This window comes from Eretmochelys imbricata, chromosome 15 (assembly GCF_965152235.1).
Source record: "Eretmochelys imbricata isolate rEreImb1 chromosome 15, rEreImb1.hap1, whole genome shotgun sequence".
Taxonomy (NCBI): Eukaryota; Metazoa; Chordata; order Testudines; family Cheloniidae; genus Eretmochelys; species Eretmochelys imbricata.
The window spans coordinates 26,801,921-26,814,257 of NC_135586.1; the positions used below are offsets into that span (position 1 = coordinate 26,801,921).

Here is a 12,337-nt window from a genome sequence, read left to right on the forward strand (position 1 = left end):
TTGGGAGACAAGGAGAGAATACTTTTGGCAAGGACAGGGCTGAGGTCATAGGACTCAGCTGAACCCCAGCTAAGGAGTTTTATGTTTTCTCGCTTTTCCTTCTTAATTTTGTTTGATTTGTTAGTAAGGGAAAGACACAGCTGACTGTGGCTGAGTTTGTTTTTTCTGCTGAGTCCTTCCATCAGTTCACACTGTTGTCTCCTCAGGGACCAGATTGTCCAAGCCCAACAAGAAGAGCTGTCTCACAGCTGTGCCTGTGTGAGCACTGGAGCTGGTGTCAGGCATGCCCCAAGAAAACATTTTCTTTTTTTCTTCATTCCCCACCCTCCCTCAAACCACACTCACCAGCAACCCAACCGGAGTGGGAGGAGAGACCTATCGGACTATGGCTTAGCCTAGCTGTCTGCCAGAGTTCAAGCACACTTCTTTAGCATGGTGTTTTCTGTCCAGACAAGTAAGAAAAAATTGTCATCTCTGACTATATTTATTATATTTGGCTGAAATCCCATTTTCCTTTTCAGTTCAAAGTCAAATCAATTCAAGCATTCTCTCCTCCGCCCAACAAGGAAATAATCAAAGCTCCAGTCATCCTTGTTATGAGATTTCTTGCAAATAAAAAACCTTGACAAAACAAAAACACATGCCCCTAAGAGCCTCCATCATGCCACAAACTAGAAAGTAGACGTACAGAACAGCCAAGGTCTAAAAGTTTGACAACATGCAGCATAATGGTCACTTTTTCAGCTCTTGCAGGAGCTGATGTTGGGAACCTACAGAAGTGAACAGTGTTTCTCTCATGAAACTGATTAAAAACATGTTTACCTAAAAGACTGAAAAGATAAGAATCCCTCCACAGCAGTCAGAAGATAAAAAACAAACCCACAAGCACATCCCCCCAGCCAGCCCGCCGTATGGCACTGATTTAAGCTAGCACTGCAGAACTCTTCAGTTCAAAAGCTATCTGCAAACATTCACGGGCAACAAAACTAGGAAAAGCTGATCAGGAAAGGCTTTAAAGCATGTAAACTGCTTCAATGAAACTGGGTGTATGTGCGATCCTGAGAAGGAATTTGCCTCTCCCGTTTGTACCACATGATGATGAGCTACAGTAGCGCATACAAGGCCTGCTGCCCTGAAGTCTGTCACCATTACGAAATCTCTCTTGCACGGGGGTATAGAGCATTCAGCGGCACAATTCAGGGGGGAGGGATAGCTCAGTGGTTTGAGCATTGGTCTGCTAAACCCAGGGTTGTGAGTTCAATCCTTGAGGGGGCCATTTAGGGATCTGGGGAAAAAATTGGGGATTGGTCCTGCTTTGAGCAGGGAGTTGGACTAGATGACCTCCTGAGGTCCCTTCCAACCCTGAGATTCTATGAATTCAAAGAAGCCGAAACTCGGCAGCATTTTTCCCGCTGATTTTTCTCTCCAGATGTTCGCACAACTGGCGTGGAAGGTGCGTGGAAGGTGCTAGAAGGATATAAAAAGAGGCAGTGACCGGGCGACGCCAGCTCTTTTAAAGCGCTTGCAAGTGACTCCAAAGTTCTTCCGTTTAGAAACCCTCACGAGGGACAGGCTTGTTGGGGTGGCTTGTCCCGTCCCCACCCCCCCGGGGTCGGTGCATTTCAGCAGATACTTTCTGTCTGGGCCTGCCACCCGCTCCGCACAGATGCATCTTCTCCGGGCGCAGCACCCTCTGTGCCCTACGGGAGAGGCATCAAAGGTGGGCACGGACCCCCCTGCACAGCGGCAGATGCATCGTCCCCCCCCTGAGCCCACCTCCACCTCCCAGGTGTGTGTCTGGCTCAGGGAGGGCGGGGCCTGCTCCACCCGGCTCCACCCACCCAGCCACCCCCGCTCGCCCCGCCCACCGCCCAGGGAGGCGGGGCGGGTCCCTGCGTGGCTCCGCCCCCCTCCCCCGCCCTGCGGCGCGGCGCGTGAGCCGCTCGCGCGCGTGCGCGCGGGCGAGGTTGCTGGGCTCGGGAGATGGCGGAGGAGGCCGCCGGGCCCGAGGCGCTGAGCGTGCGCGAGGTGCAGGAGCTGGTCCGCAGGAAGGATGAGCTCGAGGCCCAGATCAAAGCCTGCTACGCCGTGCTGGAGGGGGTGAGTGCCCGCGCGTGCGGGGGCGGGGCGCGGCGCGGCGCGGCGGGGGGCACCCGGGCCCTGCATCTGCCCCGCCCCCCGGCGCGCACGGGGGTGTCTGTTCACGCACACGGGGCTCACTGCCAGGACGCGCGGGGCCGGCGGGGGCGGGGGCGGGTCTCTGTGCAAAGCGCCGCTGTGTGTGAGGCGTGTTAGGCCGGGGGGGTCTCTGTGCAAAGCGCCGCTGTGTGTGAGGCGTGTTAGGCCGGGGGGGTCTCTGTGCAAAGCGCCGCTGTGTGTGAGGCGTGTTAGGCGGGGGGGGTCTCTGTGCAAAGCGCGGCTGTGTGTGAGGCGTGTCAGGCGGGGGCGGCGGCGGCGGCGGGGGGGTCTCTGTGCAAAGCGCGGCTGTGTGTGAGGCGTGTTGGGGGGGGTCTCTGTGCAAAGCGCGGCTGTGTGTGAGGCGTGTTGGGGGGGGTCTCTGTGCAAAGCGCGGCTGTGTGTGAGGCGTGTTAGGCCGGGGGGGTCTCTGTGCAAAGCGCGGCTGTGTGTGAGGCGTGTTAGGCCGGGGGGGTCTCTGTGCAAAGCGCGGCTGTGTGTGAGGCGTGTTAGGCCGGGGGGGGTCTCTGTGCAAAGCGCGGCTGTGTGTGAGGCGTGTTAGGCCGGGGGGGTCTCTGTGCAAAGCGCGGCTGTGTGTGAGGCGTGTTAGGCCGGGGGGGTCTCTGTGCAAAGCGCGGCTGTGTGAGGCGTGTTAGGCCGGGGGGGGTCTCTGTGCAAAGCGCGGCTGTGTGTGAGGCGTGTCAGCCGGGGGGGGGTCTCTGTGCAAAGCGCGGCTGTGTGTGAGGCGTGTCAGCCGGGGGGGGTCTCTGTGCAAAGCGCGGCTGTGTGTGGGGCGTGTCAGGCGGCGGCGGCGGGGGGGGTCTCTGTGCAAAGCGCGGCTGTGTGTGAGGCGTGTCAGCCGGGGGGGGTCTCTGTGCAAAGCGCGGCTGTGTGTGAGGCGTGTCAGCCGGGGGGGGTCTCTGTGCAAAGCGCGGCTGTGTGTGAGGCGTGTCAGCCGGGGGGGGGTCTCTGTGCAAAGCGCGGCTGTGTGTGAGGCGTGTCAGCCGGGGGGGGTCTCTGTGCAAAGCGCGGCTGTGTGTGAGGCGTGTCAGCCGGGGGGGGTCTCTGTGCAAAGCGCGGCTGTGTGTGGGGCGTGTCAGGCGGCGGCGGCGGGGGGGGTCTCTGTGCAAAGCGCGGCTGTGTGTGAGGCGTGTCAGCCGGGGGGGGTCTCTGTGCAAAGCGCGGCTGTGTGTGGGGCGTGTCAGGCGGCGGCGGCGGGGGGGGTCTCTGTGCAAAGCGCGGCTGTGTGTGAGGCGTGTCAGCCGGGGGGGGTCTGCAGCCCCGGGGCGGGCCTGTGCCAGCCTCGGACTCTGCAGTTCCCCGGCGCTCTCGTTCAGCCTCATCGACGAGCTGCGGGGACGCCACAGGTGCCGTTTTTTTGTTTGTTTGCCCTTTAAAAAACGGGAACCCGAGCGGGCTCTTGAGGCGAGGTCGGTGACCGCATTTCTGCCCCGCAGCAGAAGGGAGTCGGGATGAACGAGCCGCTGGTCGATGCCGAAGGGTATCCGCGTGCCGATGTTGACGTGTACCAAGTCCGTGCGGCCAGGCACAACGTTATCTGTAAGCAGTTCTGCCCTGAAAAGTCGTCCTTCGCGGGGGCTGAGCGAAATGAAGGGGACAACGCTTGTCAGAAGTTTGGCTTTTTGTTTTGCAAACATCGGGTTTGGTTTTTCCCCTTGGCAAACGTAAAGAAATAAAACTGAGAACTCTGTTAGCAAAGGGACATTATTGATTGGAAACTAGGCTGTTTAAAAGGATGAGTTTCTTTAGTTTATTAATAACTTAATAAAATTCAGAATTGCAACCGTTTTTATAGTAATAACGTCCTACTGCTGTTTAATATTTTCCAGGGCTGTCAAGAGATTAAAAAAAAAATCATGATTATTTGTGCGAATAAAAAAAATTAATTTGATTAATTGCACTGTTGTTAATAATTTATTTAAATATTTTGAATGTTTTCTACATTTTCAAATTTATTTCAGTTACAACACAGAACACAAAGTGACAACGCTCACATTTTTTATTACAAATATTTGTGCTGTAAAAAACAAAAGAAATAGTATTTTTCAATTCACCTCATACAGTTCACTTCATTGCACCTCATACTGTAGTGCAATCTCTTTATCATGAAAGTAGAACTTACAAATGTAGAATTATATACAAAACAAACCTGCATTCAAAAATAAAAGTGTAAAATTTTAGAGCCTACAAGTCCATTCAGTCCTACTTCTTGTTCAGCCAGTTGCTCAGACAAACAAATTTGTTTACATTTGCAGGAGATAATGCTGCCTGATTCTTATTTACAATGTCACCTAAAAGTGAGATCAGGTGTTCGCATGGCACTGTGGTAGCCAGTGTGTCAATATATTTACATGCCTGATGCGCTAAAGATTCATATGCCCCTTCATGCTTTGCCCACTATTCCAGAGGACCTGCGTCCATGCTGATGACAGGTTCTGCTCGATAATGATCCAAAGCAGTGTGGACGAACATGTTCATTATCTGAGTCAGATGCCACTGGCAGGAGGTTGATTTTTGTTTTTGGTCGTTTGGGTTCTGTAGTTTCCACATCAGAGTTTCCACATCTTTGAAGACTTCTGAAAGCATGCTCCACACCTCATCCCTCTCAGATTTTGAAAAGCACTTCAGATTCTTAAACTTTGGGTCGAGTGCTGTAGCTATCTTTAGAAATCTTACATTGGTACCTTCTTTGCCTTTTGTCAAATCTGCAGTGAAAGTGTTCTTAAAACGAACATGTGCTAGGTCATCATTGGAGACTGCTATAACGTGAGATGTATGGAAGAATTCAGGAAAAAGGGAGCAGGAGACATACTATTTTCCCCAAGGAGTTCAATCAAAAATGCATTATTTTTTCAACGAGTATCATCAGTATGGAAGCATGTCCTCTGAAATGGTGGCCGAAGCATGAAGGGCCATACAAATGTTCAGCATATCTGGTATGTAAATAACTTGCAATGCTGACTACAAAACTGCCATGCGAATGCCTGTTCTCTCTTTCAGGTGACGTAAATAAGAAGCCAGCAGCATTATCTCCCATAAATGTAAACAAACTTGTTTGTCTTAGTGATTGCCTGAACAAGAAGTAGGACTGAGTGGGCTTGTAGGAGCTAAAGTTTTACATTGTTTTGTTTTTGTGTGCAGTTATGTAACCAAAAAAATTCTACATTTGTAAGTTGCAGTTTCACGATAAAGAGATTGCATTACGGTACGTCTATGAGGTGAAATGAAAAATACTATTTCTTTTGTTTATCATTTTTACATGCAAATACTTGTAATAAAATAATGTAAGGTGTACACTATTCTGAAATCAATATATTTTTGGATGTTTTTCTACATTTTCAAATATTTAATAAATTTCAATTGGTATTCTATTGTTTAACAGTGCGATTAATCGCGATTAATTTTTTTGAGTTAATTGTGTGAATTAACTGCGCTTAATCGACAGCCCTAATATTTTCATTTTATTCAGTTTGGAAAATAAAAATAGTGGAGTCAGTTTGAGTTTTGTTTCTAAGCAGCTTTGCCCTCTGGTCAGGTACTACAAAAGTGCCAGTGGACTGGCTCAGTCATAAAATTGAATCTGTTAAAATGCAGTGTGCAGCATTATTAATGCACCTACTAATGATTAATGAGAACAGTCAGATTGTAAAACCTTTCTGTGTTCTTTATAAAATAACTAAAACTAGTTGACATTGTTCCTTTTAAATTTAGTGCTTGCCTTGTATTTGTGGACAAATGTATTATAATAGTCATTGTTTAGAAATAAGTGTTGTATTTAGCGTGTGATTTAATGGAAAGGGGATTTGGTTGCTTAGTAAAAAGAAAAGGAGTACTTGTGGCACCTTAGAGACTAACCAATTTATTTGAGCATGAGCTTTCGTGAGCTACAGCTGTAGCTCACGAAAGCTCATGCTCAAATAAATTGGTTAGTCTCTAAGGTGCCACGAGTACTCCTTTTCTTTTTGCGAATACAGACTAACACGGCTGTTACTCTGAAACCTGGTTGCTTAGTGTTCTTTATGTGGACATTGATCTCCCTAGTCCATATTCTCTATCTACGCTATGGATTTTTACTGAATTTGTAACATGGCTGTTTCTTCACAACTGTGTATGTGTACTGTGTATCACTGCTGCTTATGAGCAGGGCTGTGAAACAGCTTTCAGTCTGTAACCATGGCACTGTCAGGTGATGACTGTTGTAACTGGTTATCCTTACACAGTGGATCCTGTAGTGTATTTGGGGACATTGACTCACTCCCATAGATAGGTAGTCAGGAGCATGGGTTACTAACAGATTTAATATGGTTCTCAGGTGGCCACACTGGACAGGGAAACTGAGCTAGGAACAGCTATGCTAGCTGCACAAGGTTGTTAGCACAGTTTCATTCACAGTGTAGGCCTAAGAGGAACAAAATACTTTTAATTGAAAGCTAAGAATCTCAGCCAGAGAGAGATGCATCTGTTAGGTAAGGACTTTAAATGAAAATGTGATTGTTCCTGTCTTCTCTGCACTAATGTCTCTCGCCTTTAGGTTTACAGAATGATCACAAGGCCCTAATGCTGCAAGTGGAAAAAGCTCTCCACCAGCTGCATGCCCGAGAGAAGGAGAAGCAGGCAAAGGATGAGGCAGAAGCTCAGGCTGAGGCAATGAATCAGAACCCGAGTCTGCCACAGCCCTTCGCAAGAGTGAATGCTGTCACACCAGGCTCTCCTGCTAGCATCTCGGCAAGTTCAGTCATCTTGCTTCCAATGGCACAATCTCTGCCAGTTGGGCCCCAGATATGGCAGGTGGCCCTCCCCACTCACCTGCAATCAGGAGCAGGGTTTGAGCTCCTGTTGTTAAACCAGATTCTTGCCAGGTGCTTGTAACTTTCCTGGTGGACGTAATTATACTCGTTAGCCTGGACAGTGTAAAATATGTATTGCTGTAACCTGTAGAGCCGTGGCCATGTTAGAACACCTAGCTAGTGGGTCGGGCATGGGGGTGGGAATCAGAACTCGTTTTTTCCCCAGCTCTCCAATTGACACACTGTATGACTTGGGTAAGGCCATGTCACCACTATGTGCTTTGGTTTCCCCATCTCTGTAGCAGAAATAATAAATACTACTCCCATATTTCCCTGGGGGGTTGTGAGGCTTAATCTACTAAATTTTGAGAAGCACTTTGAGATTCTTAAATGGAGGCATAACCTAGATGAGGGGTGGGGAACCTTTTTGCTATCATGGGTCATTGACCCACAGAAGTTAAAAGGAAGGCTCTGATCAAAAGCCCCCAGCCCTGCCCCTTCTGCCCCCCTGCCAGAGCCCCAAAGCCCCTCGCCACTGCGGCCCCTAGCCCTGCCCCAGGCTGGGCCCCCAGTCCCAGAGGAGCGCTGGGAAGGCAGGCGGCCCCTGGAGCGCTAGCTGGAGCACAGGGGGTCTGGAGGAGCCGCACACTGCACAGCAGTAAACAGGAGCAAGTGGAGCTGGGCAGGGTGGAGCGTGGGCAGGTCAATGTCTGGCTGTTTGGGGAGGCACAGCCCTCCCCAGCCTATGGGACACCCTGCCCATGCACGGGCCAGATGAAATTAAGTAATGGGCCAAATGCGGAACAGAGGCTGTAGGTTCCCCACCCCGTTCTAGATGAATGTTCACCAGGTGTGTTAAGGTCCTTGGATGAAAGATGTTATATAAACACAAAGCGTTGTGTATCTTTGAGGGCAAATGATGCTTAGTCTCCTGTTGCTTCTTCGTAAAGGGATTACAGGTTGATGATGAGATCATTGAGTTTGGCTCTGTCGACACACACAACTTCCAGACACTGCAGAATATTGCCACCGTGGTGCAGCACAGCGAAGGGGTGAGCAGGTTACCAGCTTCGGCTGAGTTCTATTTGCAGTCTTTGAACAGAAGGTTAGATATTTTTTCTTTTGTGATAGTTGGAAGACACCAGTAGTCTCAAGTTGCCACTCTGGAAACCAAACATCAGGCTCATCCTGCTGCTGCTTTTGATGTGAATGTTGACCCCATAGCTATACTGCTCAATACTATTCCTGAGACCAGCTGGATCCAATGGAGAACAGTTGAGACCTTTCCTGGGCTGAGAGATTTGGGAGGGTGTGTAAGCATCATGCTTTGTCTCTACTGAGAGTGCCTGCTGCTGGCTGATCAAGGAGTAATGGTGATAAGCTTTAGAGAGAGCTGCTTTTGACTCTCCTTGGAAGGAAGAAGAGTTACTCTGCCACATGGCCTTGAAATTCAATGTTGATAAAAGCGAAGTAATGCACATTGGAAAACATAATGCCAACTATACATACAAAATGATGGGGTCTAAATTAGCTGTTACCATTCAAGGAAGAGATCTTGGAGTCATTGTGGCTAGTTCTTTGAAAACATCCAGTCAATGTGCAGCAGCAGTCAAAAAAGCTATCAGAGGGGTAGGAACCATTAGGAAAGGGATACATAATAAGACAGAAAATGTCATAAGGCCACTATGTAAACCCATGGTACATCCATGCCTTGAATACTGCGTGATGTTCTGGGCAGCCCATCTAGTAAAATATCAGAATTGGAAAAAGTACAGAGAAGGGCAACAAAAATTAAGGTTATGGAACAGCTTCCAAAAGAGGGAGTTTAAAAAGATGGTCAGGTATGTAACCCAACGCTTTGGGTGTTCCTAAACCTCTGAGTACTAAATGCTGGGATTGTGACGGGGTGGATCACTCTATAAATAGTCCTGTTCTTTTCACTCTCTCTGAAGCATTTGGCACTGTCCATTGTTAGAAGACGGGATACTGGGCTAGATGGACCATTGGTCTGATCCAGTATGGCTGTTCTTATGTTCTTAGGGGGACAGGGAAATGAGAGCAGGGCCAACTTGACAGGAGAAGGTGCTGTTTATTTTCTTGCATTTCAGAAACCTCTGAGTGTGACCGTGATCCGTGGCGGCAAGAAATTACACCTCGGGCTCACACCAAAGCAGTGGGCTGGGAAAGGACTGCTGGGGTAGGCATGCTGTTTTCTTCCATAGCTTCTGAGTTCAGGTTGGCAAAGTGCATGAATAGGCATGTCATTAACCAGCCTTAAACTGGAAGATGCCTTTGCTAAGCAGAACGGAGCCTGAGCCTTCTGCCCTCCCCTGGGAATTTACCTGAGGCAGAATCCAACCTAGCTTTCTTCAGCACCAAAGTCTTTGAGTGCCACCTTGCTCATTATCAAGTGGGTACTTCTGACCTGCCTAGCAAGGGGGGGGGGGGGGGGGGACCTGCTGGTGCTATACAAATTGCAGTTGGACCCTGTTATGCCCCACCTGCTTTATAATATGGTTTGGTTTTCCTGCGTAGACTGGCCCAAACCATGTTGTTATAACCTTGTTACAGCCCTGGAGTATAATTTCTTCACTGCAGGGACTGATGTCAATCAGTATTACTTGTACCATGTGTGTGCCTGTGGGAAATAGGGCCCCATATGTTTTCAGGATGTAGTTTGGATCCTCTAACACTGTTATACCTGGTTTTTCAGTCTACCCCGGGGAAAACAGTCTTTGACTGGGGCACAGCTGTGTTGTAGCTGAGGCTCACAAAACTGTTGGAATTATAGTGGAGACAGGATCTTTCCTCTGCAGATTCAGCTGGGTGCAATATTCTCCTCCACTTAATGGAGTGGATAGGGCTTTCACACAGGATCAGAACCATGGATTCTGCATTAAGGACAGGACTAATTTGTCATGTGGTGTTGGGCATGGTTCACTCTGCTTTGATCACCCCTCTCAAATTTGATGATCACTTTTAGAACCTTCAGTGAAAGACATTATCTAAAGTCAGTTGTTAAAGATTTAGCTGCAGCAGTGTGGGGAGGTGCATCATATCAAGAGATCAAGTTGGGAATGGGGAAGGCTTAGCCTCGCAGCCCAATGGGGAGGCTAAAGAGGTGAGTGGGGCTCTGTTTGGTTAACTGGAGGGGAAGGGTCTGGCTATGGAGCTCTTTACGTAGTAAGCTCAAAGATTACAAAGGGGCCAGAAAAAAATAAATCCTTTTCCCCCTATTTCCTTACTCCGGATTGAATGCAGAAGACCTAATTTTATTCCTGTTCATTTTTTCAGCTGCAATATTCTCCCCTTGCAAAGATGACTGGCTTGGAAGACAATAAGATCAAAGTTTGTGCTTTTTTAACTCCAACCTGGTTTGAAAAGTTCCCTTTGCAACCTACATCTACTTGCTGAAGCTGGAATGTTTATGATGGGTTCCGAGGCTCTGACCTCCAGCCTGCTGCATATACTACACCTGAATTGCTTTCAACAGACTTGCACCTGGTCATGATCAGTAATTTTACTGATTCATAAGGAATAGATTGTAGAGTCATAGGACCTGATTCTGACTTCACTTGCACTGATGTAAATCAGGTGTGAGATCAAAGTGAGGTCCATGCTTTTTCTTTAGTTAGAATCCTTGCCAAATTATTCTGTAACATTTAGTGAATGTTTTTTTCTGTTTGTTCATGGGAAGTAACATTTACCAATAAAGAGTTATGCTGGGTTTTTTTGTTTTTGTTTGTTGGTGATAATTTACATTCATTTTTAATCTAAAGTCCTTCCTGAACAGGTCAGCTTTTTATATTTCTCATAGCTTGGACTATAATATAGTTTTAATTTGGTGTATATTGAGTTTCTTGTTCATTTTATTTGCTGTGCTGTAGTTTTTGGGTTGCATACACTGCAAGAGGACTCTTATTGGCTTGGTTTGTTTTTAAACCAGTTTCTATTGGAATTCTTAAAAAAAAAAAAAAAAAAAAGACGTATACCTGATTTTAGTGTAGCTGTCATAATTTTTGGAAAAGGTTATTTTTATAGAATCTCAGTTTTGAACAAACTTGGACCTGACAGAAGCAGATCAACACTGATATCTAGAGATCAGAGGGTCAACTTCTTAATATTGAGGTTTCAAAGGCTATAATGGATTAATAAATTATACATCTTATAAGTATATTACAGACATGGATAGTATATTATGTGTGGTTATAAGCACTGGTGTAGAAGGTGTTATAGATTGTTTTAAGCCATGGCTATAAGCAGCCTATTGATCTGTTAACTCCATACCAATTAATTATTAAAAGACCTATTAATTAATTAATCCTTCATATGTGGTAGGCTCATTTGCTTTTCAGCTACAGTAACTCTTCACTTAAGTTGTAGTTATGTTCCTGAAAAATGCGACTTTAAGTGAAATGATGCTAAGTGAATCCAGTTTCCCTATAAGAATGAATGTAAATGGGGGGGGTTAGGTTCCAGGGAATTTTTTTTTGCCGTACAGTACTATAGTTGGGAGATGCCCCCACCTTACCCCACACAGGCACAGTCCACTGGCACTGGAGACAATGAGGCAGGCAAGGAGGCTGAAGGTGCTGTAGGCTGGGAGAAGCACGTTGCACAGCAGCAGCGGCAGCTTCCCCTACTCTGCAAGCACCTGGGGTGGGGGGCTCAACCCTTGGCCCGCCCACTCCACCCCTTCCCCCAAGCCTCCCCTCCTACCCCTTTATTCCACACGAGGTGTCCTCGCTTCTCCCTCCTGCCCATGGCAATCAGCTGGCTTGTGGTGTTCTGGAGGGAGGACACAGCACGCAGGCTCTCCCTGCCTCCCAAACACCGCAAGCCAGCTGATTGCTGTGGGCAGGAGGTGGGGGAAGGCGCTGATCCGTGGGGTCTCCCGGCGAGTGGGAGGCGCTGGGGGCGGGGCGTAGGGGAGCTGACGTGGGGCTGCCCGCTGTGGACAAAGCAGGCAGCCAAATGATGTTATTGCAAAGCATTGCACAACCTTAAATGGAGCATGTTCTATAATTGAGCAGAGACGTAAGATCGAAACAACTTTAAGCAAGGAGTTACTGTATATTCTTCCTGCTTGCTGGTGTTTACGGATATGTTCAGTCAGAGGTATTGATACATGCCAGCTAGTGTAATCAACAAAGCCTGTGTTATCCTCCTTGCAAAATCAGATATAGTGTGCAGGTGGAGAGGCCTAAACTCCCTGCTTACCCTACAAACGAGGGTCCAGCAAGGGGGAACTGAACAGAAGGACCATATACCAGTGTAAATGGGAATTAGTGTTTTTGTATTAGTGTAAGTGAGAGTGGAATTTGGCCCTTCTGCCTAATGATATCAAGGTAGGA

General features: G+C 47.9%; 1 protein-coding gene across 3 annotated transcripts; it reads left to right on the top strand.

Annotated features, from left to right (window-relative positions):
* Positions 1-1,918: 1,918 nt before the first annotated feature.
* Positions 1,919-10,710, top strand: PSMD9 (proteasome 26S subunit, non-ATPase 9). Of its 3 annotated transcripts, none has more exons than XM_077834971.1 (6): positions 1,923-2,100; positions 3,633-3,735; positions 6,728-6,921; positions 7,934-8,035; positions 9,092-9,180; positions 10,278-10,710. In XM_077834971.1, the coding sequence occupies exons 1-6, from the start codon at positions 1,984-1,986 to the stop codon at positions 10,303-10,305; spliced, it is 633 nt and encodes a 210-aa protein (XP_077691097.1). In that variant the 5' UTR covers positions 1,923-1,983; the 3' UTR covers positions 10,306-10,710. The 3 variants fall into 3 exon arrangements, with proteins under 3 accessions (XP_077691099.1, XP_077691097.1, XP_077691098.1); XM_077834972.1 differs by having other exon boundaries at positions 3,636-3,735; XM_077834973.1 differs by lacking the exons at positions 9,092-9,180; positions 10,278-10,710 and adding an exon at positions 8,115-9,085 and having other exon boundaries at positions 1,919-2,100.
* Positions 10,711-12,337: the final 1,627 nt, after the last annotated feature.